General features: G+C 38.4%; 1 protein-coding gene and 2 long non-coding RNA genes across 6 annotated transcripts; 1 reads left to right on the top strand and 2 right to left on the bottom strand.

Moving 5' to 3' along the window:
- Window positions 1–1,725: 1,725 nt before the first annotated feature.
- LOC131003000 (6-phosphogluconate dehydrogenase, decarboxylating 2-like) lies at window positions 1,726–4,350 on the bottom strand. 4 transcript variants are annotated; one of them, XM_057929476.1, is made up of 2 exons: window positions 4,136–4,350; window positions 1,726–3,340 (listed from the first exon to the last, which is right to left on the bottom strand). In XM_057929476.1, the coding sequence occupies exon 2, from the start codon at window positions 3,303–3,305 to the stop codon at window positions 1,848–1,850; it is 1,458 nt and encodes a 485-aa protein (XP_057785459.1). In that variant the 5' UTR covers window positions 3,306–3,340; window positions 4,136–4,350; the 3' UTR covers window positions 1,726–1,847. The 4 variants fall into 4 exon arrangements, with proteins under 4 accessions (XP_057785459.1, XP_057785457.1, XP_057785458.1 ...); XM_057929474.1 differs by having other exon boundaries at window positions 1,726–3,327; window positions 4,136–4,337; XM_057929475.1 differs by having other exon boundaries at window positions 1,726–3,384; window positions 4,136–4,305.
- A 4,879-nt stretch (window positions 4,351–9,229) lies between these two features.
- On the bottom strand, window positions 9,230–11,679 carry LOC131003010 (uncharacterized). Its single transcript, XR_009094506.1, has 3 exons — window positions 11,579–11,679; window positions 10,115–10,193; window positions 9,230–9,495 (listed from the first exon to the last, which is right to left on the bottom strand). It is a non-coding gene; the product is annotated as an uncharacterized LOC131003010 (long non-coding RNA).
- LOC131003009 (uncharacterized) lies at window positions 10,204–11,577 on the top strand. Its single transcript, XR_009094505.1, has 2 exons — window positions 10,204–11,183; window positions 11,274–11,577. It is a non-coding gene; the product is annotated as an uncharacterized LOC131003009 (long non-coding RNA).
- Window positions 11,680–26,358: the final 14,679 nt, after the last annotated feature.

Below are 26,358 nucleotides of genomic sequence, written 5' to 3'. Positions count from 1 at the left end.
CGGGTACCCGAACCCGAAAATACCCTAAACTCACTACCCGACCCCGACCCCGAATTTGAAATCGGGTACCCTAATACCCGATAGTTTTTACACCATACGCTGCCGCTGCAACTCGGAAAGTGCTAGGGTTCAGCCGGCGGAGGAATAGAGAAAAGGAGAAGAAGAGGGCGGCGTTTCTGGTTTTTGAAATCAACTTCTTCTACGTATAAAAAAATCAAAGACAGAGTTGGACCCCTAAATCGAGCCAATTCAAAGCAGATCAAGAATTCAGTCGAAATTCCCCATTCCCCAAATGAATTCAGTCGAAATTCCCCATTCCCCAAATGAATTCAGTCGAAATTCCCCATTACCCGATAGTTTTTACGCCATTCCCCAAATGAATTTAGTCGAAATTCATACAAATCATACAAAATCATACATAGAAAATCTGTATTTAAAAAAAAAAAAAAGAAGAAGAAGATTCGAAGAAGAAGAAGAAGAGAAGGCGTAGCTCGGCCAACCGACGGCGGCGGAACGAAGGGGCTACTGGGGCGCCGACTGGGAGCGACTGGGCGAGGGTCGTGGCTGGACGATGACGGGCGGCGAGGGGAGCCGGCGGGAAGGAGCCCCAGTAGCCCCTTCGTTCCGCCGCCGTCGGTTGGCCGACGCCTGACGGCGGAAGAAGGCACACACAAAGTGTTCTTTTTCTTTCACTCCACACACACCACCATTTCCGCCGCCGTCGGGACTCCACGGAGAGGCGAAGGAGAAGCAGCAGCTGGCGAGGGGCGATGGGCGAGAGGAGGGCCGGCGGACTGGGAATTGATTTGGGATGAATTGATTAGGACTGGGAATTGGGAATTGATTAGGGCGTGGGAGTTTGGGAATTAAATAGTTTAAAATTTACTTTAATTAAAAAATCGGGTAATTCGGGTATACCCGATACCCGATCGGGTATACCCGATACCCGATTTTTTCACAGCCTAAATACCCGACCCCGACCCCGACCCCGATTTTTTCGGGTATAGGGTACCCGATACCCGATTTTTTCGGGTCGGGTATCGGGTACCCGATTACCCGATCCCGAAATTCCCAGCCCTATAAATCACATCAACAAAACTTGGTATTTTCATCTTTACGTAAAGAAGAAAGAATATAGGGTTTATGGTTATCAGTTTCAACTTGTGCAGATCAAAGAAAGAAGAAGTGAACAAACTTGCAATTAACTTGCCAATAAAAACACAATTTTTCAACTTGCAGCAGTAACCAAACAACAGTTAGATAATATACTAAAGATACACAGCATACATTAGTGTTGGAGCATAACAACGATTACGGAACATATTGGCAAACTTTCACAAAAGCAAAGGTCTGGAGCTTGATTTCTCCTCTTAATATATGGAGTATATAGTTTTCATTCATATGGATCAAGACAAAACAGCAAACATCAAGACTAACTACTCTGTTTATAATTGTTGCATAGAAGGAGCTATACACATTTAAGAGGATGAACCCGGATGGTTAAACACAACCAGTTAGTTCATAATTAGTCTCTGGTGATATATATATATATAGGGATGGACTACCGTGAGAACACATCTTAAAATAAGAAATAAGAGCAATTTTTAATGTATGAATTTTATGTAGAACACATATGAATTCGCTGTATAAAGGTATGAATTGTGAAAAATAAATTTTTGTTACCTTTGGGATTCGAACTCAGGATTATAAATCCATCCAACAGGGTTACGAATCAACCGTAGATCTTGATGATCTAAGGGCTGAAATTGATTCTTATTTTATATCTTAAGACCATAATAATAGGAAGCAGTTTGATATGCTAATAGAAAAAGAAAAAAAAAACAGAATCACATCTTTGAGTATTTGGCGATTTTAAACCATTCAGTATGGAAAGAACCTGGCATATCAGTCCTCTCATAAGTGTGAGCACCAAAGTAGTCCCTTTGAGCTTGCACCAAGTTAGCAGGCAGTTTTTCCCGCCTGTACGTGTCGAAGTAGGCAAGACTGGAAGACATACCGGGAGTGCTGATACCGGAGTTAATAGCAAGGGTGACAACTCTCCTCCAAGCAGATTGCCTATCAATTATCTCCTTTGCAAACTCCAGATCAACAAGCAGGTTGGCGAGATCCGGGTTTCTATCATAAGCCTTCTTAATACGGTCTAAAAACACAGCTCGTATGATGCACCCACCCTTCCAGATCCTAGCAAGCTCGCCAAGTTTCAAAACCCATCCCTTTTCAATGCTCTTAGCACGGATCAAATTCATTCCTTGGGCGTAACTACAAATTTTGGAGGCATATAGAGCTTGTCTCACATCATCAATCAACTTTTGCTTATCTACTGCTTGGTCTGAGAGGACGTCGCTGACCCCGATAGATTTGAAAGCCATGGCAGCTCGGACCCTTTCTTCCTTTAGCCCACTGAGAAATCTTGAATCTAATGATGAAGCTATGGTTGGAGCTGCAATGGAGAGCTCAGCAGCTTGCTGAATTGTCCATTTTCCGGTACCCTTCATCCCTGTTTTGTCGAGGACGTTGTCCACTAGATACCCGTTCCCCTTATCATCCTTTATGCCAAAGATAGCAGCTGTGATCTCAATCAAGAAGCTAAGAAGCTCACCCTTATTCCACTCTGAAAACACTTGGTGCAGCTCGTCGTTAGAGAGCTTCCCGATAGATTTCAGGACATCGTAGGCTTCTGCAATCAGCTGCATATCACCATATTCAATCCCATTGTGAACCATTTTGACAAAGTTTCCAGAGCCTCCTTTTCCAATATATGTGACACAGGGGCCACTATCTGGGACTTGAGCAGCCACTTTAAGAAGAATATCTTCGATATACTTGTATGCTTCAAAAGACCCACCAGGCATAAGCGAGGGTCCACGACGAGCACCCTCTTCTCCACCAGAGACTCCCATGCCAAGATATAAAAGACCCAATTCAGCCACCTGCTTCTCTCTCCTTTCAGTGTTCTCATACCACTCGTTGCCACCATCTATGATGCAATCGCCTTTCTCCATGTAAACAGAAAGGGATTTTATTGTCTGATCAACCGGCTCACCGGCCTTGACAAGCATGATAATCACACGAGGTTTTTGGATGGACTGCACGAAGGAGGCAGGATCATGAAAACCATAAACTGGGAGGTTTCCTTCCTGTTTAGCTCGTTCAACGGTCTCATCAACTTTTGAAGTCGTGCGGTTATAAATAGAGATGGGGAATCCTTTATCTGCAATGTTGAGGGCAAGATTTTGACCCATCACAGCCAGACCAGCAAGGCCAATTCTTGTTGGTGTAGCCATTTCCTCTCCTGCTTGAATACAACTAAAGATGCCGACTTATTTTTACATGGGAAATCATACTTGTATTAGGTTAGCAGTTCTGCTCAGAGGCTCAGATCCAAAGCAAAATACTACCATCACCGACCAAAATCTTATGGTGCTAACAAGTAGACTGTGATCCCAGATGTTATTACTTTTAACCAAACTTTGAAACATTTAATCAGTTTAAAGATCATAAATTTTATGAACAATGTTCTATTTTATTAACCATAAAAGCCTGAATAATTCTGAATGATGGAAATAATCTAGTATCAGATTACTCTGCTGCAGCATATAAGTTCAATCTCTTGTTTATAGCAGCTTCAGAAATGCAGGTAAGAAAGCACCACTTTCACACCATTATCAATCAAATAAGTGTAATGAAAATGTTGAAATAACTGATAAAACAAAATTCATTATTCCAACCCAGCAAAGCAGGATGGATAAATAATGTTGAAATAACTGATCAAAACTGAATTCATTTTTCTTAAAAGCTACAGTGTTTCTAAGTCGGAAATGATGCACTACGATTTACAAGAATGAATAAAAGGAGTAAACACTAAAGAGTAAGATATACTATATCTATATTCAGATTGAAAGCCCATATTCTAATCAAAGATAAATTCATAGCGAAAATAAAAACAAGAAGAATACACATGTAAACTCTCCATTTCAAACATAGCAAACTACGTTTCGACTTTATACAGTTGATAAGCTAAAAGAAGCAGTAGCTGAGCAGAATATATAGTCGAGAAATGAAAGAATCAAATTCTATGATCCAACAGTAAAATATCAGTCTCGACGAGATTTACCTCTGCTGAATCCGAACTGTATCAAGAAACCTCCAAAACTGAGAACCCAGAAATAAAAAATTTGGCCTCGTTTGTCTTAGTTGTGATATCGGAATTTGGAATCTAAGGAAGAGAGATGGTGAAACACTGAAACCAAATGTTGGGTGAAATCATAACTCAATCGGCCGGCATTGATGCTTGTGGGGTAAATTGTAAATTGGGCTATTCGATGTGGACTTTTTAGGATGGGCCAATAATCTAGGCCTAATGATTTAGGGTGATTCTATTCATAGCCCATATTTTACTCTTTATAGCCTTTTATTTCATAAAATATTAATATTATTAATATATGTACAATTTTATCCTCATAGTCATAGCCCCAATTTAATTTACATAAAACTTCATTCGTAGCCCTCAAAATATGAATAGAGAACACGCTGAGAATTAATTATAAATTCTTTGACCTTTCCATTCCAAATCCTTCAAGCCTTCAATTACCAGTATATACCAAAGTTCTAAAAATTGCAGCAATATTTTCTTCTTTCTATTTCATCATCGTAAGTAACACATGTACTAATTAATTTCCACACAAATTTCGAATTTATCATCTTTAACATGTATGTCATCCGGCAATGCATCAAACACCAACGCAGATTGCCTTTTTTTGTGTCCCCTCCATAATCCAAAACAAACACAACTAAATAACATCTCTGCTTTTTTAAAAACAAATGCAAGGAACTAATTTTAAGCCCACATAAATTTGGAATGTCATGAATCATCAACCTGCAAGATGATCGAGCACCTTCATCTTTCCTCAGTAGATTTGAAGGAGATCCCTGCTGAACTTGTTGACATTCCGACGCTGAAATCCGTGGCCTTGGATTTTTGCAAAGAATCATTGGTGAAGAGTGAGAGAAACCAGAGAATCGAACAAAGCAGTAAAACAGTGATAAATTTTTTCTGCATTTTGCTTCCGATTGCGCACGTCCCTCGCCCAAAAACTAGGGTTTCTTTCACATCTCCCTCCGTTCCTCTGTACGCTTCTATTACTCACACATTCACGGAATTCGCGGTTTGAATTGTGATAATTTGATGTTTTAATTTTTTTTTTCTTCATGGCTTTAGCATGGTGATTGCAATGCTGAATCCTGAATGTATGTGCTTGAGAAGTTTCCGATTATTGAGTCAGACTCCTAAATAAAGCTTGAAAATTTTGTAGTTGAAGTCTCGAAGAATTTATAATTAAATCACAACGTATTCTTTCTTCAAATTTTTAGGGCTACAATGAAGTTATATGTAAATTAAATTGGGGGCTATAGGGATAAAATAGTACATATATTAATAATTTTAATATTTTATTAAATAAATGGCTATAAAGAGTAAAATGGGGGCTACGAATAGAATCACCCAATGATTTATGATAGTTAGGGGCCTAAAGGTTGATTCCATTCATAGCTCCACTTTTTACTCTTTAGCCCACATTTTAAATACTACTCCCTCTATCCACGAAAAAGTGCCCTACTTACCCCTTTTTTTTCCACGAAAAAGTGCCTTGTTTATTTTTTTGTACATTCATACGATTTACTTTTCAATTTATTTACAACTTATGTCATTAATAAATCCACACTTTTATTTAACCCTCACAATTAACTCACTAATAAATCCACACTTTTATTTAATCTATGCAATTAACCCACACAATTAACTCACTAATTAAAACTACGAAACCAACTCCCCCACGCCTAATCAATCCCATTTCCCCCAAAATTAAATTACTCTTTCTCTAAACTCAAACAAGTGGAAGAAATACACACAAACCCTCCAAATTGTATCTACAGCCCGATTTAATGGCTTTTGGGCTATGTGTGTTTGTTGATTAGCTCAATGGAATAATAAATATGTTCTGAAAATTAACTCGATTTCACGTGTGAATTCCGCACTACAAGAAATTGAGTTTTTACATACACATAATTACCCACACATAATAATGTGTGGTAGTTTAGCCACACATAATTTCAAAATGTGTAGGTAATTCACACAAAAAAAATTCATTAGTTATTGACTTTTAAAATGTGTGGCAAAAATATTTTCGTGATATTTATTATTTTACGGTTATTTTTAAGTTTTATTTATGGATAATAAAATTTATTTTTAAATTTGTTTCGCCAACGTGGCAAACTAATAAAAATTATTAACCACACATAATTCAAAATTATCTATGTGTGGGTAATGAATTTTTATCATTATTTATTCTTGACATGTAAGAAACGTGGGAAAATATTTTTAGCTACATTTATATTTTGGCTTTAATTAATTATTTATGCAAATCTTAATTGATGTTTTACCCACACATAATTATCCACACATATTTTGAAAAATGTGTAGGTCAAACAATTTGAAACTTTCAATTATTATTGACATTTAAAATGTGTAGCAGAAAATTTATTTGTAACATTTATTATATGGCGGTAATTCTTTTTTAAGTTTTATTTTATTTAATGAAGTTTATTTTTATATTTGGTGTGCACCCTCTATTAAATTTTTAAACCACACATAATATATGTGTGGATAATATTTTTTATATTTATATTTTAACAAATTAAAGTAAATCTAATTTTATTTTTATATATTAGTGCCAACTAATCAATTGATTTCTCTACAATTGTACAATAAAATAAAAATTAAATAGTCTTTAACATTAAAATAGGCATAAAAAAAAAACAAGAATGAATATGTTAAAAAAAACACAACAATTAAAATAGGCATAAAAATTAAATACTAGTCTTTAACATTATAATCGAACTCAATAAAGAGTAGGATTGTTTAAACTCTCAACAACTAAAAGACAAGAAAATATTAACAAACTAATCAATGTCATTAGAACTACCCCTATTGTAATTTTCACCCCACTCAAAACAACTTTTTCAGCTTTCTTAGTATCCGTGCCGGCATCCAAATGGAGCACTTTTTCGTGGACGGAGGGAGTAGTAATTATAAATTTACTATTTTTTCTTATAAATTTAGCCTTCAAATTAAAATATCTAATTTTTCACAAAATTTACCCCAATTCCAAAAATTATTTTGTAGCAAAATCAAAATGGACATCACCATTTTCTCTTCTTCATCTTTTTTGCCGATTCCAATGGCGGTTTCTCCAGTAACTTTTCATTATTTTGAAAAGTATCTTACACTTTTACAGGTACATACACTTTCTCCAGTGAAGTTTCGATTCAATTCATGGCTTCTCTCCCCTCTTTTCTCTCATCTCGTTCCCGTTGAACTTGAGAATGTTCTGGAATATTCCCTATCACAAAGTAATAATGACCACAATGGAAAAAGACATCAATCTAACCGAGATATTGGAGGAGAATATAGCCATTGACATAAGCAAATACATGATTACGGAATAAGGAAGTTAATACCAATTGTGAGGTTTGGAAAGAGAATTCGGAGTTCCTCGATAAGTGGGACGAGCTCGAAAATTTAATTAACTGAAAAAAAACGTTACAATGAATAAAAAAGACAAAAAGAGTTGGTGTGGAGGAAATGTGAAAATAAAAGATGTTATTAACATCGATATTTTTCTCGTTTAAATTTAATTTTGAATCATTCAAGCAAGGTATTAATAATTTCTGTGATTAATGATAAGTAAATCCTACATCAGCGCTGACTAGTATAATAATTGTGTTCACTATAATAAACATAAATAACGGGCATAAAAGAAATAATATATATGTACATATTCAGAGTTGACATTCACCCTAACAGAGCTGCTACAATCTAAAGGGATTTCACAAACATCCATTTTACCATAGTCGGAGCCGATGTAATCCAAAGAAGCCAACGTTGAGAAGAATCAATATATATCAGATACTTAATGGATAAAGACACCCGACAAAAGTTGAGAAGTTAGTTAGTAGTAGTGCTCCTGATAAATGATAGGAAGTTAGACATTAACATGCAACGTACGTGAATATAATTGTTCTTACTATTTTACCCTCATTTGTATCACTCATACACTCATATCAATAGTGGATCATTACCTTTGTAACCGGATGCTATCTAATACAACTGAGTACTTTCATGGAGAGAAAGATATTTTCGCTGGTGTTCTTCAAGTGTTTAACTCATCTTTTACTATTTCATTGATGATACTCAGGTTCATCTAAAATTGAAGGAATATTAAATTGAATTAATACTCTAATGCTCGATGATCGTTTCTTGGATTGTTATTAATTCATCATACAACGATTAATCCCTAACATGCTCCTATGAATTTAACAGCTGCACATTGGTGTTAGGAATACTTACTTGAAAAGTGTATGCAGAGGCTGTCGATGATCGAATCGAATGACTCCAGTTCTGATCTTCTGAACTGTATCCCGCTCAGCTTTCACCGTTGGATGGACAACGAACTATGAAAGTCCCAAGCCAGAAAACTCCCACATGTTTCCTGCGCCTCTCACAGCTCTCAAAAACCCTAATTTTATCAGTGTGTATTTCCTGAGAGCTGACAGCTGTATTTTATAATAATAATAAAATACTGAGAGGGGGCGCAGGTATTGGGGTGAGGGGCAAATTCCAGCTTTTCTAGGGCTAGGAGACTTTGGGCCAGTCCAGGGACCAAATACAAGGAATAAAGATGGGCCTCAAATAAATTAATTATCTATGGTCGGCCCAGACCATAATTAATTTATAAATATTAGTTCATTCCACTAGAGAACCAATATTGACTTACCCCTTTATTGTCGGTGATGAGTCGGGGCTTGTATTTAGACTTATTAAATCCCCGTATTTAAAATATCCGACATCCATTAATTAATTAGAGCTCTGACAGCTTAAATTAATTAATCGTTTTGTAATCCTTAAGCAGTACCACTCAAACCTTATTATTGCGCCTGAACTTAATCAACCTGCAGGGTTTAGCGCAATAAACATTATTGAGCTCCTTAAGGGGATGTCATTATCCTATATCGGATACGAGTACTAATACAGATAATCAAATATCATATATTAACCGCTATCACCCAAGATACAGTGTCACACCCCAATTCTTGAAGGAATAAATACAATCGAGGTGCAACCATTTTATAGAAATAACATAAGGAAAAATCCTTATTGAACCCGAATAATAAGATAACAAGTCGGGCTAGTCCCCTTTGGATCACAAGTTTTGTTTCATGCTTCTGACAACCGAAATTCATTAGCATAAATTTAGTAGTGAAGAGTCTAAGCTCGGTCAGGTATATCATTTGAAATTTAACATGAAGATCTTAAGTTGAGAAAACAAAAGACTGATATGAGTAATTGCTACAGCGGAAGTCTAACATAGGAAATTAACCCTAGCCTCAGCTCCGTCCCGTCAGCACCGGCCAGCCAACCTGAAAACATTTGAAAGTATTTTTGGGCTAAGTACTAATGTACTTAGTGGACATGCATTTTCATAAACATTTCATATTTTCGTAAACACGGTTTATCCAATCATACTTGACATGACTTAGAAGGTTTTAAATTGAAATAACTTCTAAGCATGTTAAAACATTTCTTTCATTTGTGCGCACATGTCACACTCCCTTTCTGTTACTCGCTATGATCCCGGACCTTTTAGCCACCGACGGATCCATTTCTCCCATTACACTTGCCCTGAGGACGTAACTCAGACAAGTTGAATTGACCTCGGGACGCTACCCAGGCAGGCCCTTACATTATATGCTTCGGAACACATCCAGCAAGCACCCTTATAACGCCTCTTAGATAGTGCCCGAATGGAGATCAACCCACCGAGTCAGCTAACGGTATACACAATTCTCAAATAACGTGTTAGGCTATAAGAGAACCTCAATTGATTCGTTGTGGCGAGCCTTAAACAGAGCAGAGTGCACATAAACATTTTATTGGATAGACAGTTTGCATTTCATCAAATAAATAATTTGCATTTCGTTGAAACATTTAGAGCTTAATAACTCAATCATACTTTGTACATTTGGAAAGTAAGCCCACCTGGATAGGCAAAGCCTGAAGATCATACACATATAACTTGTCTTGGGAAAGCAGCGCTAATCCCCTTGGTCCACAAAGCCTACAAGAAATTCTATTCTTAATAGGTCTCCTTAATCTTATCTTAAGTCATAGAGGAAGTGCTAGACATTCTTTGATTCATCACGCCGAGTTCTCAAAATTTAATAATAAAGATTGAAAACTAATTTTCTTGAGTCAAGGACACCAACAATATCCTTACTTGATTTTCTTAAATAATTGGATTTAGAAATAAACCAATTAAATCATAAAGACTTTTATTGCATGATGCAAATGCAATGTCATGTCATGCTTAGCATATAAGTAATTACTTAAAATATGCACTTCATAATAATAATATTATTATGCTAATTATCTTTAAAATAATTAATCAAACTTTATTATAAGTCTAATTAATAAATATTGAGTAGCCCATTTAAAAATAATTAAATCAAAGACACCCTCCCATTTTTATAAAATTTCGTAGCCCAAAATACAAGGCCCAACTCTTTTGAATTAAAAGGTCCAACTGAAATAAAGCCAAGGCCCAAACCCCCAGCCCAAACGTAAAATCCAAACTCACTATCACACTCTCTCTTTCCTTCCCCTCACTCACAGCTGCGCCCCCTCTCCCCTATTTCGTCTCTCTCTCTCTCTCTCCATTCACGCCGCCCACCGTCCCTCTCTCAGAATCCGCCGCCGCCGTGGAGCTCGCCGGAGGAGCAGCAGCGACAAGCCGCGCCACCCTCGGCTCTTCCTTCTCTCTGTCGCTCTATTTCAGCCACCATCGCCCGTATATCGAGCGACGGTGCCGCCTCCCTCAGCTCTCGCCTTTCCAAAATTGAGCCCTAGTCCCCCAAATCGTCACCACCCCTTGCGATTTTCCGGCGACAGCAGCCCATAGAGCCACCACCGTCACTATCTCCCTACCTCGGCTCACAAAACGCCTCCCCCTGCCTCTGCTTACCTCTAACTACCAGCGACGACAGCTCACCGCCGTCACCCATTATCGCCGCCGGACTCACGGCGAGGAACCTCGCACCGCCTCGCACAGGTAAACCCCCAAATCTCCCTTCTCTTCCTCTCAAAATACAGAATCTGAAAATCTAATTCCTCCTCCTCTCTCTCTCTCTTTCGTTGGCAGGAAGAGGAAAAAGGCGGCGCCTTTGCCGCCATGCCGTCGCCGGCGTCGAGTAGCCACCGGGCTGAACCTCACCTCCCTCTCGACTCATCACACAAGGACAGGAGACTCATCCCCCCCCCCAATTCAGTTAACACATAGAAATAGGGTTTTTGTTTTAGTTCTTTTCTTTCCATTTCTTTATTACAAACACAGATATGTAAATGAACCAATAATTGTGATGCTTTGTAAAATATAGTGATTTGTTGGTGGTGCTCTGTTCGATTCTGAAATAAACATAAGAAATAAAATATTGATTTAGGAGAAACCTTGAAGTTGGTGGTGTTGAGGAAATGTTGGTTCAATCGAGGAGGCTTGCTGCAGGATGGAAATTGATGAATGGCAGTGGCTTCTTAAGGAAGGAGATGAGAACAGGCTGTGGCTTTTTAAAGAAAGAAAGAAAGAAGAACAACAGTAACTGGAACGTGGATGCACCCTCTCCACACTTCCTTAATCACCATTAATCAAGTGCTAATTGTAATTAGCAAAATATCTAGAGAATTTGTTACTTGATTGAGCTCAATGAACTTGGGTTCAATGGGCTTGATTTGTGGGTTGGATCTAAATATAAATGAGCTCTTATCTTCATTACTCAATAGCAATTAAAAGTTTAAGGCCCAAACATAAAATCAAAGTCTAACACACGTGAATAATTAAAGTCCAACATAAACTTTAATTTAAATCTTGTAAAAATCAATGTAGAATATTTCACATATATTTATACTCATATTTAAATTAATATGCAATGCACAAAAATTTAAATAGCTGAAATATTTACAAACGTTTTTGTAAATCATTTTGTTGGAATTAAATAAATTTATTTTCTTTATCCGGCGTGAATCATCGTAATTCTAAGTTCGAATATTATTCTAAACTTAGTAGGGAAAAACGGGGTATTACATACAGAGTACTCAAGTTACTATATAACTCTCACTCATAGTAAATCAAAGTGATACACGAATTAACATATATATTCAAAATCTTATTAGTATTAAGATTTTATTAAGTCTCCGAGATCTTGATTCTTCACTTAAGTCAGATAGAAGAATACATCTCACTGTGGTCCTATCAATAAGTTATGACGTACCAGTATAGACAAGTAGTCAAGACAAACTACTTCCATCTATACCGCAGCCTAAAACGATGACTCGTCCTAAAGTCATCTCGGCTGTGATCATATTATATCTCTTAAGGTTAATCCAATTATATGGTCTTCTGTGATCTACAACACACCATATAATCTACTTAAATAGAGATAGAGAACATACATATGCAATCATGAACACAAACAGATAGGAGATTAAAACAGTGAACACAGGAATAATTGTATACAAGCATAAAAGGTTCTTACTTTCAGTATACAAATCCAACAATAAAGTCCTCCAGGTTTTCATATTTTTTGATAACTTTCAGTTAGGGATGTCAATCATGCTAATTCATCGGGTTTCGGGCTAGTCCTACCGGATTATCGAGTTATTTGGGTGTGGGCTAATCGGGTTAAAAATAATTCGGGTTAAAAAGTTTCAACCCTAACCCTAAACATTTGGATTTCGGGCTAGCCCATAGGGCTTAATTTTTTTTTTATATAAAAAATTAACTAATATATTTCTTTAGAAAATATTATATTTGTAATAAACAAATACACATATAAATAAGTAACATTTCAACATCGACTTACATAATAACTAATATGAAGCTCTTAGAGATATATATAAAGATGCAACATTTTTGTTAAATAATTATCATTTTCTATTTTTTACATCTAAATATTTTATGTTAAGTATTAGATTAAAAATACAGATAAGTGAAATGATTAATCTTGAATTTCTAATATTGAATCAAAATATATTTCACAAATTTTTGAAAAATATTTTATCATATTAATTTTCAGAAGCAAAAGTAATGAAATTGGAAATCAAATAATGAGAAAAATATCATATAATCAAGTGAACACATTAATTATTTTCGGGTCGGCCCTATAAGATTTCAAATTATTTTCGGGTCAACCTTATCTGGTTCGGGCTATTCGGGTTGTAATTTTTATTGGGTTGAAAATTTTCAGCTCTAACCTTCTCGGGTGGGGGGGGGGGGGGGGCTAATTGGGCCAGCCCATGAGTTTCGGGCTAAATTGACATCCCCACTTCCGGCTATCAAAGAGACAAAAAGCTATGTGAAGTGAAAGAACAAAAGGCCATTGATTGCTACTAAGAACATAACATAACTTTTCAAAATCAACACACTCATCATGCTAAAAATTCCTTTCACATCATCTATTTCGACGTCGCCAAATGCATATATCTTCGACTTCAACCAGAAATAGCAGTACACGTGTGGAATCAATAGGCTCAAAGGCCAGAAACTAAGTCCCTAACTACGAACTAAAAATCTTTATGTGGCGGTTGATCGATAGCAGCAGGGAAGCATCGCATGTTACTGTGCTAAAAATTCCTTTCACATCATCTATTTCGATGTCGCCAAATGCATATATCTTCGACTTCAACCAGAAATAGCAGTACACGTGTGGAATCAATAGGCTCAATGGCCAGAAACTAAGTCCCTAACTACGAACTAAAAATGTTTATGTGGCGGTTGATCGATAGCAGCAGGGAAGCATCGCATGTTACTGATCACTATTTTATTAACAACAAAAACTATAATCTCGACACAGAAACACTGACAAGTTCTGGACGATCACCACATGCATGAAAAAATTCACAACAAAGAATAAACTGTGTATGATATACAATTATGGCTCAAATCCTCACAGGCTTATTCAACGTCAAAAGTCAAGGCTAAAATCACTTTTCAATCATGTAAATTTGTTCAAATCATGCTCATATCATTAAGAAAAATTGAAATTAAATCATGAATTTTCAGAAGAAATCATCACCGTCATCTTACCAAAAATCTAATAGAGCAAAAAAAAAAAAAATCACACACCACCCAACCAAACAAAATAAGACAATAAAGCCAACAAAATGATAAAAGTCATACACATACCTAATCTCACTCCCCCTCCCCAACTTATTACAGAACACATGTTAAAAAATAAGTTTGGAGGGATGAAGATATGTGTGTCACTACTCACAGTAAAACATGCTCCAAGGTGGTGGTGTGGACGAGACTCAAAATCCGCATCTTCTAAGTTCTGCTGTGATTTTCTCCCCAAAAGAAACAAAACAAAGAAAACAAAAGAGAAACAAAGAAAAAGAAAAGGTAAAGGAAAACAAAAACAAGAAAATAGTTGGGTTACGTTACCTCCCAACAAGTGCTTAATTTAACGTTTAGAGCTCAACGATACCTCATGGTTCAATCTATCCCCACACAGTGGAAAGCAAAGAGAGGCATCAAAATGATGCAAGCTTCCTATAAAGTGAAACGAAAGGCAAGAATCAGATGCTAGAAAATAAAAAATAAAACAAACAAATAAAAACCTGAAATAATGCTTAAGTACATCAGAAATATTGGAGTAAAACCTACACAGTCCCCGGCAACGGCACCAAAAAGTTGATCACTATAGCAACAAAAAATGGCAACTATAACAGTGTAATTGTAGCAATAAATAACAAGTCGAGTATCATATCCACGGGGACTGATAAATGAAATCACTCTAAATAATCCTAATAAGCACTCTACCAATATTCAGGCAAACACCAAGACGATGAATGAATTAAACTAAATTCAATAATGCAAACTAAAGCAACTAAAAATCAAATAGAAAATCAGATAATAAAATATCGATCCTATGGATGTAAATTCATTAATCCAATTCACATAATTGACCTATTAATCCTAATTACCAGTTTAATCCATTTATGATGAGAGATCACAAATATAATCAAACACTCTCGCTAGAACAACATATGACAGTAGATTAATAAATTCTCTATCACCGCTAGGTCTCAATAACTCACAAGAATAGTTTCCTATGATCCACCTATCTCCGCTGGGTCTCAAGGTTAAAATCATACTCCCTCTGTCCGCCAAAAGTGGACCACTTTTACTATATCGGACGTCCACAAAGAGTATACCACTTTCCTTTTATAGAAATGGTCCCACCGTCCACTTTAATCTTTTATCCTTACAAACACTCTTTATTTACAAAAAAACTACCCCAAATTCAATCTCAAACACACATCTCATAAAGTGGTGGGACTGTTTCTCCACTACATCAAAATTATCACCAATTTAATTAAATCATGTGCCCAACCAAAGTGGTCCACTTTTGACGGACGGAGGGAGTATCATACATTCTTGAATACACTAAACAGTTATCTCCGTTAGGTCTCAAACTGAATAGCTACACATGCAAATATTGGCCACATAATCCACAAGAAATCAAGCACCAGGAATTATGAATAAAAAACTGGAAGACAAAAATATATCAATAAATCAATCACATAAATCTAATTAACAATTTACGAACCCTAGAATCAGATAAAGAACTAGCCAGACATCAGCAAATAAATTAAACGCATAATAAAGAAGAAAGCACTAAAAGAATTAAAATTGATAAAACTGGGAAAAAATTCTGAAGTAAGAGCTTGAATCTTAAAGTCTTCAATCTTGCAGGAAAATAAATCTAATCTATGAAAGCAATAAAGTTCTAAGTCTAAAAGAAAAAAAATATGAAAAGAGGTAAAGAGAGGTGTCTAATAGGTTAGGAAAATGACCTAAATATAGGCACAGAGGATAAATACAGTACAGAACTCGAAAATACTGATAAAATCTCAAAAGCCCAAAAATTCCCGTAAAACACTATTAAGTGTTGGGTGCGCATTTTTGTTTCGGCCATATCTTTATCGTCCGAACTTCAAGTTACGAACCGTTTGCTCCTATGAACTTGTATCGAGATGATCAACAAGTTTCACTAAAATCATACTGTAGAATTCACCTGATTTATGCTTAAATTGCTATATTTTTAAGGGTTTGTATGTGTGTATTTTAAGATAATCTTCTGGAATTGGTGCGTTTTATGGTGCATTTTATGCTTTGCAGGAGATTTAGGCTTTCAAGATGGAAGAATGCAATTTTGGAGAATTTTGGATGAATTTGGCGTTTTCTAGGTGCTCTGGTCTCCAGAGCAGAGGAATCGATATCTCCAGTGCAGCGAAATCAAGAAGCCACGCGCTGCAGAGCAGAGCAGAGAAACCAATCGCCAGAGAAGTCGATAGTCAGAGCAGAGAAATAAGACAGAGCAGAGAAATAATGCAGGGCAGAGAAATCACCATTTCTCTGGCGATACCCATTTCTCTGGCGCGACCCATTCCTCTGGCGATAACCATTTCTCTGGCGAGGTCTGTTTCTCTGACGATAGTCGTTCCTCTGGCGAGAGCTGCGAATTCGGCTAGAGTGGGCCCATTTTCTAAGAGCGCGCATCCAGCTGGAGAGTTGCCTTATTTTACACGATTCTATTACCTTTAGAATTCTACTTTGCATGGCAACTTCCATGGTGATCGAAGGAAATCTGAAAACTATAAATAGGTCTTCTTTTGACCTATTCAAAAAACCCGAGCATTCATATTTCAGTTTTATAGTTGTAGAATATTTTAGCTTTCCAGTTTTCAAGGCTTGGATCAAGATTGAAGATTCAAGCCGCTACAATCGTTTTCATTCGGTTTTTATACAATTTGTTTTTACAATTGCGTTCAATTTAATTATGTTTATGTTTGATTTTATCATGTCTGGCTAGTTCTTTTATTCTGAACCTAGGGTTTGTACATAGCTGATTAATTATGTATTTTTGATTTATTGATATCAACTTGCCTTTCAACTTGTGATTCATGATTCCTGGTGCTTATTTTCTTGTGAATTATCTGATAAATGATTTACATGTCTAGCTGTTCAGTTTGAGTCTTGAATGCGATAATTGTTCAGCCGATTCAGGAATGCATGATATAGTGTTAGCCTTGAGTCTTGAATGCGATAGGTGAAGCTATAGGAAGCTATTCTTTATGTGCTATTTGGAGTTAATTGATTCCTTGGAGTCTTGAATGCGAAAAGGGGTTAATTAATCTACGTTTATAGGTGTTCGTTAGAGAAGCTTGTGAATAATATAGTGATCTTTCATCAGGGTTAGATTAAAATTGGTAATTGAATCAATAGGTTGAATGCATGTAGTTGATTAGTGAAAGTACATCCCTAGGGTCAGAGTTTTCCTTACATTTGAGTTAGTATCGTTATTTATATGCTCTTCAGTTTTTATTTGTTTAATCTTAGTTCGTAATTCATCTTCATAATTGTTTTACCTGCATACTGTTAGAGTGTGTTTAGGAAATAGATTTAGTAATTTCGTTTTACAGTTTCTGTGGATACGATACTCGATTGCTACGTTTGTGCTACAATTGCACCATGTTAGTTGCGGTATTTTGTTGCTAATAAATTAGTCATCAACTTTTTGGCGCCGTTGCCGGGGACTGTTAAGAAGTTGCTTTAATATTTTCGATAGGACTCTATAGTACTACAGGTTTTATTTGTTTTTATTTTTCTTTTCTAACTTTTAAAAGGTGTGTTTCTGTAGGTTGCGTATGAACACTAGATCTCACAGAAATCCTCTTTTTGAGTTGGACCTTGAAATCAACAAGACTTTGCGCGATCTTAAGAAGCAGAAGAATCAAGTTGAGACAGATACGATGGCTACTCCTGAGCAAATCCAAATTCGAGCTCTGCAAGAGCAGTTGAAGAAGCTGATTGATGAACAAGAAACGAGAGAGGCTCAGAAACAACCAGCCATCAATGAAGCGTTCATACCATAGTATGTGTATCAGGAGCCTCCTCGAGTGAACGTTAACAACTTTGAGCTGAAAACAGGTTTGATCACGATGGTCCAACAGAGCCAATATGGTGGACAAGCGATCGAAGACCCTAATGCGCACCTGGCGCATTTCCTGGAGCTGTGTAGTACGGTGAAGATGAATGGTGTCCCTGATAACATTATCCGTCTTCGTCTTTTTCCCTTCTCACTGCGGGATAAGGCGAAGTCGTGGTATTATACGCTACAGCTGGGAAAGAATATTATGTGGGAGGACTTAGCTCATGTGTTCCTACGCAAGTTTTATCCGCCTGGCCTTACATTGAAATTGAAGATGGACATCGTGCAGTTTTAATAGTACGAAGGAGAAAAGCTAGCGGAAACTTGGGAGCGGTATCAGGAGAAGCTCAGAAAGTGCCCAGGCCATGGATTTGATGAGGGCACACTCGTGATAATGTTCTATAATGCCTGCGGGGAGCGTACAAGGATGCACATGGATACAACTGCAGGTGGCTCCCTACTCCAGAAAAGCAGTTCTGACGCATGGAACATTATTGATAGTATGGCTTCTACGAGCTATCAATGGCCATCTGAGCGAATTCAATTGAAGAAGGTTGCAGCTGCGTCAAGTTTTGATCCTATTGCAGCAATGGTGACTCAACAAGCAGCGATGGCTACACAACAGACAGCGATGGCTACACAGCTGGCAGAGTTGACTACAAAACTTGGTGAGTTGAATGTTGGACGTCCTGAGCAAGCTGTGATAGACCCATCAGGAATGGAAGATGTCAATTATGTGAATGGCAGAAACTATGGGAATTTCCAGCGAGGACAGCCAGGAATGTATGGAAGAGATCAACAATTTCAGCAGGGTCAGCAGCAGTTCCAGCCAGGAGCACGCCCGCATCCTAACTTTTCTTACGACAATCCGAACAATGCTTTGCAGCCTCCACCTGGATTTTCTGTATCTAGCGGAGGAGTTATAAATGAGCCGAAGAAAGTAGCACTGGAGGATATGATGCAGCAGATGTTAACAGAGATGTCTAGCATGAAGACAACTGTTAATTCAAGGATGACTAATTTGGAGTCTCAAGTGGGAAATATTGGGAATAATTTTTCATCATTGTCCAAGCAAGTGCAGATTTTGGAGACTCAAGTTGGTCAGATTGCCAACCAAGCAGTTGCGCAGCACACACCAGGAAAGTTTCCTAGCAACACTGAGATCAATCCTAAAAATCAGTGTAATGCGATTCATCTAAGGAGCGGGACTCAATATGAAAATCATACAGACCAGAGGGATCATACAGAGCAGTGGGATCATACAGAGCAGCGGGACGGCAAGAATGGAAAGGAAAAAAATATAGAGATTATGGAGGAGGATGACCTGGAGACTATTGTGTGCGATTCGCCGCCTACTTCTAAGGTATCGTCGAAGACCTCTGCTGTTAAGAAGCCTATTCCTACTCCTACGTTTCCCAGGCCAGAGTACAAGCCTGTAGCACCCTTCCCGAATAGCCTGGCAAAGCCGAAGATGAATAAGAAATTAGCCAAGTTCATGGAGATGTTTTCAAAGCTTCACATCAACATTCCTTTACTTGATGCTTTGAGAGATATGCCAGGCTATGCCAAGTTCCTCAAGGACGCAGTCTCCAACAAGAAGAAGTTGGGGAAATATAAGACGATAAATCTTTCCGAGGAATGCAGTGTTGTGCTACAAAGAAAGCTACCTTTGAAGCAAAAGGATCCTGGCAGCTTTACTATAGCTTGTGTGATTGGAGGGCAGAATTTCTCCCGCGTTCTTTGTGATTTAGGGGCAAGCTTCAATTTGATGTCTCTCTCTATTTTCAACCGGTTGGAGATTGGAGATATCAAGCCTACCTCTATTGCATTGCAGATGGCAGATCGTTCCATCACATATCCCAAGGGAATTGTGGATGATGTCCTAGTGCAGGTGGAGCAGTTTATTTTTCCTGCAGATTTCGTAGTCTTGGACATGCCGGAGGACAAGAATACTCCATTGATCTTAGGACGTCCGTTTCTAGCTACGGGCCGTGCGTTGATAGATGTGCAAGAGGGAGATTTGACTTTCCGCGTCAATGATGAAAAGATGACGTTGTCCATTTATGATGCGATGAAGAAGCCAGCTGAGCCACAAATCGAGGATTGCAATTCAATTGAGTCTGTAGTGGATTTCCCTGCAGCCGTGGAGGATCCTTGGAGGAAGGCATCACACAGTCATTATATTATACCTTTATTCCAATCTAGACGAGGCGTGTGATGAGATCTTAGATTATATTGCAGAGCTGGAGGCCGTAGAGAGACATCCCATCAATCCTGTGCCTTACATGGATATTCACAAACCCGTTGATGGGGGAAGCAAGTCGGTGGAAAAAGAAAAAGAAAAAGAATTCCCTGCGCCAGAGGAATCATCCAGAGCAGAAGAATCATCCAGAGCAGCGGGATCATCCAAAGCTGTAGCCGCACCCAAACTTGAGCTGAAGCCGCTTCCCGAGCATTTGAGATACCAATTCTTAGGTGACAATGAAACTTTTCCTGTTATTGTATCTGCCTATTTATCTCCGTTGGAGTTGGAGAAGTTTATGCGAGTTTTAAGGAAATACAAGTCTGCTATAGGATGGTCTATTGCTGACATCAAAGGAATTAGTCCTTTTATTTGCATGCATCGTATTTTATTGGAGCAGGAATACAAGCCTCAGGTGCAGCCGCAGAGACGGTTGAATCCGGCGATGCAAGAAGTTGTGAGAAAGGAGGTGCTCAAGTGGTTGGATGCAGGAATCATTTATGCCATCTCTGATAGTGAGTGGGTGAGCCCAACGCAAGTTGTCTCTAAGAAGGGAGGCATGACTGTGGTAAAAGATGAAAGAGATGAGCTCATAGCTACAAGGCTAGTTACAGGATGGCGCGTGTGCATTGATTACCGAGCTTTGAATGCAGCCACACGTAAGGATCACTTTCCTTTGCCGTTTATTGATCAGATGCTTGACCGTTTGGCAGGATATGAGTACTACTGTTTCTTGGATGGGTACTCGGGCTACAATCAGATTATGATAGCCCCGGAGGATCAGCATAAGACCGCTTTTACTTGTCCCTACGGCATCTTTGCTTTTAGGAGGATTTCTTTTGGTCTTTGCAATGCTCCTGCCACTTTCCAACGCTGCATGATGGAGATTTTCCATGGTTTGATTGAGAACATTATGGAGGTTTTTATGGATGACTTTTCTATTTTTGGCTCCTCCTTTGATAATTGTTTGGACAATCTTGCTCAAGTGTTGTAGCGTTGTGAGGAGACGGCACTCGTGCTCAATTGGGAGAAGTGCCACTTCATGGTTCGTGAGGGCATTTTTTTGGGGCATAAGGTTTCTGCCCAAGGTTTGGAGGTGGATCGTGCTAAGATCGTGGCTATTGAAAAGTTGCCGCCGCCTACTTCTGTGAAATCTGTGCGGAGTTTTCTTGGTCATGCAGGATTTTATAGGCGCTTCATCAAAGACTTCTCCAAGTTGTCCAAGCCACTTTGTGTTTTACTAGAGAAGGATGTGAAGTTTGTCTTCACCGATGAATGCCGCGTCTCCTTTGAGAAGTTAAAAGCCGCGCTAATCTCTACGCTAGTGTTGATTACGCCGGATTGGAGTGCTCCGTTTGAGTTGATGTGCGATGCTAGCGATTGGGCCGTGGGAGCTGTGTTGGGGCAAAAGAGAGATAAGTTATTCAAGGTAATTTATTACACTAGTAAAACTTTGGATTCTGCTCAGAGGAATTACACAACCACGGAGAAGGAGCTGCTAGCTGTGGTGTATGCTTTTGATAAGTTCCGTTCTTATTTGATTGGAACTCATTCAATTGTCTACACTGATCATGCCGCCATCCGCTACTTGTTCACGAAGAAGGACTCCAAACCCCGATTGATTCGTTGGATCTTATTGCTGCAAGAGTTTGATATGGAGATCCGTGATCGAAAGGGAAGTGAGAACGTGGTAGCTGACCACTTGTCTCGATTGGAGAATCCGATCGAGGGGGATGATCCGAAGATGGCCATCAATGAGTCTTTTCCCGATGAGCAGATTTGGGCGGTGCTATTTAAGGATCCTTGGTATGCAAAGTATAGCAATTACTTGGTTATTGGAGCTCTTCCCGAGGGGTTGTCGCACTATCAAAAGAAGAAGTTCCTCCATGATGTCAAGTTTTATTATTGGGAGGATCCTTACCTATACCGGAGGTGCGCCGATGGCTTTATTCGACGATGTGTTAGGGAGCATGAATGGCCGAAGATCATTGAGGAGTGCCATAGCTCACCTAGTGGAGGTCACTTTGCTGTCAACCGCACTGCCATGAAAGTAAATCATAGTGGATTCTATTGGCCTTCTATTTTCGCAGATTGCCATGCTTTCGTGAAGTCTTGTGATCGATGCCAGCGCATGGGCAACATTACCAAGCGGGATGAGATGCCGCAGAACATCATTGTCGAGGTAGAGCTATTTGATGTTTGGGGAATTGACTTCATGGGTCCTTTCCCTCCTTCATGTAGTTTTTCCTATATTTTGCTTGCGGTGGAGTATGTGTCTAGATGGGTGGAGGCGATCCCAACCGTCACCAATGATTCAAAGGTAGTCATTAAATTCTTGCAAAAGAATATTTTGACTCGGTTCGGAGCACCGAGAGCGTTGCTTAGTGATGGGGGGTCGCACTTCAACAACAAGTTACTAGCAAACGTGTTGGCGAAGTATGGAGTAAAGTACAAGGTGACGACTCCATATCATCCTCAAGCTAATAGGCAGGCAGAATTGGCAAATCGAGAAATCAAGCAGATTTTGGAGAAGAGCGTCGCCAACAAGAAAGATTGGGCAAAGCACTTAGATGATGCTCTTTGGGCGTATCGCACTGCCTACAAGACTCCAATTGGTATGTCTCCCTATCAACTTGTTTTTGACAAATCCTGTCATTTACCTGTTGAGATTGAGCACAAGGCATATTGGGCGACGAGGAGAATCAATTTGGAGTTCAAGGAGGCCGGTCATACAAGGCGAGATATGTTGACGGAGTTGGATGAGTGGAGGAATGAAGCTTACGAGAGTTCTCGTATCTACAAGGAAAGGGCGAAGAAGTTCCATGATTTGAGCATCCGCACAAAGGAATTCAAGCCGGGACATGAGGTACTCTTGTATGATTCTAAGCTTCGACTATTTCCTGGCAAGCTGCAGTCTAGATGGAGAGGTCCTTACGTGGTTCACAAGAGTAATTGGAATGGGACCTATGAGTTGCTTGCGTCGAATGGGTCTACTTTCACTGTTAATGCCCATCGCCTCAAACCGTACTTCAAAGCAGAGTTGGACCGCGACGTGGAAGTGGTCAACTTCGTTGATCCGTGATTGAAGGTATCGTCAAGCTATAGACGTTAATTTTAGCACTTGTTGGGAGGTAACCCAACTGTTTTTCTTTGTCTTGTTTTCCTTTTTTTTTCAGTTTCGTTTTGTTTCGTTTTGTTTCTCTTTGTTTCTTTGTTTTGTTTGGGTTTTTAGTGTGGTGTTGAGCTTGGAAGTTGCGAGAACTCGCGCTTTGTTCATGCCACCGCCATGGGCATGTGTTTCTCTGTCAGGTTTCTGGAGGTCTTCATGTTTCAGGCAGCCACTCTCTTCGCTGCCCTGTCCAGCGCTGCCATTCTCCCCTCTGCAATAGACCGCAAAGCCCCCTATTCACCGCCTCTCACGATGATTCAGTTTGACAATGCCAATAATCAGGGATGTTTTCTACACTCTTCGTATTTCTTTTATGCCCTGAGGACATGGCATGCTTTAAGTGTGGGGGGGTGTTTTGTTGCTTATATTTTTTCAAAAATTGGGTGAGATCAATCTTTCTACGCTTAGTTTTTGGTCTCGAATCTTGCTAATTTTTATGAATTTGTGGAAGAGAAGATGGTTTTCAATGTGCATTTCGGGTTTGTGTTTGTTTGGTGGTTATTCTTATTTTACTTTTAATATATGTTTTTTGATTGTGCAAAGAATTATGAGTTTTGTTGCAACACTTTGGTAAGTTAGTAAAACGTGATTTGTCCGGTAGATGCTAGAAGGAGTGTTGTCATTGTGATTGCCTACGATCATATCTTATCTGTGAAAAATGAAAAAGTTGGACCAATTGCCAACTCTGAAATTGCCAGCTCTGAAACATCTGGCCTGTTCTGAAAAAGTGGCAGCTCTGAGTCTCTGCTCCTCTAGTCTATCTATGAGCATGGGAAACCAAGTGAAAAGACTTTGGATTACATCCAAATGGTTTTATTTCATGAATTATGGCTCAACTGTCGAAAATTCTAAGCACACAAAGTGTGAAAAATGGTGATATTGATTATAAAGGCGATCACATTAGGGAATTCACTTCTAGCGGAGAATTGGGTCTGATCGAATTACTTGCATTACTCTTTTGTTGCTTCTTAAACTTTGAGTTACTTGCATGACCGAGAGATGTGTGTTGATTGTAAAGTTTTGAATTGACTTTGTGAATGTTTGGATGGAAATTAACTTTGTTGAAATCAATCTCTTCCTAGGATTCATATAGATTTTGCTTGAGGACAAGCAAAAGGCTAAGTGTGGGGAAGTTGATTTATGCTTAAATTGCTATATTTTTAAGGGTTTGTATGTGCGTATTTTAAGATAATCTTCTGGAATTGGTGCGTTTTATGGTGCATTTTATGCTTTGCAGGAGATTTAGGCTTTCGAGATGGAAGAATGCAATTTTGGAGAATTTTGGATGAATTTGGCGTTTTCTAGGTGCTCTGGTCTCCAGAGCAGAGGAATCGATATCTCCAGTGCAGCGAAATCAAGAAGCCACGCGCTGCAGAGCAGAGCAGAGAAACCAATCGCCAGAGAAGTCGATAGTCAGAGCAGAGAAATAAGACAGAGCAGAGAAATAATGCAGGGCAGAGAAATCACCATTTCTCTGAGCAGAGGAGAAGGATGCAGAGTAGAGAAATCACCATTTCTCTGGCGATACCCATTTCTCTGGCGCGACCCATTCCTCTGGCGATAACCATTTCTCTGGCGAGGTCCGTTTCTCTGACGATAGCCGTTCCTCTGGCGAGAGCTGCGAATTCGGCAAGAGTGGGCCCATTTTCTAAGAGCGCGCATCCAACTGGAGAGTTGCCTTATTTTACACGATTCTATTATCTTTAGAATTCTACTTTGCATGGCAACTTTCATGGTGATCGAAGGAAATCTGAAAACTATAAATAGGTCTTCTTTTGACCTATTCAAAAAACTCGAGCATTCATATTTCAGTTTTATAGTTGTAGAATATTTTAGCTTTCCAGTTTTCAAGGCTTGGATCAAGATTTAAGATTCAAGCCGCTACAATCGTTTTCATTCGGTTTTTATACAATTTGTTTTTACAATTGCGTTCAATTTAATTATGTTTATGTTTGATTTTATCATGTCTGGCTAGTTCTTTTATTCTGAACCTAGGGTTTGTACATAGCTGATTAATTATGTGTTTTTGATTTATTGATATCAACTTGCCTTTCAACTTGTGATTCATGATTCCTGGTGCTTATTTTCTTGTGAATTATCTGATCAATGATTTACATGTCTAGCTGTTCAGTTTGAGTCTTGAATGCGATAATTGTTCAGCCGATTCAGGAATGCATGATATAGTGTTAGCCTTGTGTCTTGAATGCGATAGGTGAAGCTATAGGAAGCTATTTTTTATGTGCTATTTGGAGTTAATTGATTCCTTGGAGTCTTGAATACGAAAAGGGGTTAATTAATCTACGTTCATAGGTGTTCGTTAGAGAAGATTGTGAATAATATAGTGATCTTTCATCAGGGTTGGATTAAAATTGGTAATTGAATCAATAGGTTGAATGCATGTAGTTGATTAGTGAAAGTACATCCCTAGGGTCAGAGTTTTCCTTACATTTGAGTTAGTATCGTTATTTATATGCTCTTCAGTTTTTATTTGTTTAATCTTAGTTCGTAATTCACCTTCATAATTGTTTTACCTGCATACTGTTAGAGTCTGTTTAGGAAATAGATTTAGTAATTTCGTTTTACAGTTTCTGTGGATACGATACTCGATTGCTACGTTTGTGCTACAATTGCACCGTGTTAGTTGCTTTATTTTGTTGCTAATAAATTAGTGATCATCACCCAAGTATGAGCAATTATCATATTTCACAAGATAAAACAATTTAAGCACAAAACACTCATCAAACACTCAATTCCCTATAAAATTAACATCATAAGAACATTAAAAACCATGGAAAAGTAAGTGTTATTAATTACTTCTGGCGTAAAG

Source organism: Salvia miltiorrhiza, unplaced genomic scaffold (assembly GCF_028751815.1).
Source record: "Salvia miltiorrhiza cultivar Shanhuang (shh) unplaced genomic scaffold, IMPLAD_Smil_shh fragScaff_scaffold_57_2, whole genome shotgun sequence".
NCBI lineage: Eukaryota > Viridiplantae > Streptophyta > Magnoliopsida > Lamiales > Lamiaceae > Salvia > Salvia miltiorrhiza.
The sequence above is the reverse complement of the archived record's forward strand: the minus strand, read 5'-3'. Positions and strand labels throughout refer to the sequence as shown.

Bases quoted from the DNA above. Each gene is read 5' to 3' on its own strand.
- LOC131003000 (XM_057929476.1), bottom strand. From the start codon at position 3,305: ATGGCTACACCAACAAGAATTGGCCTTGCTGGTCTGGCTGTGATGGGT.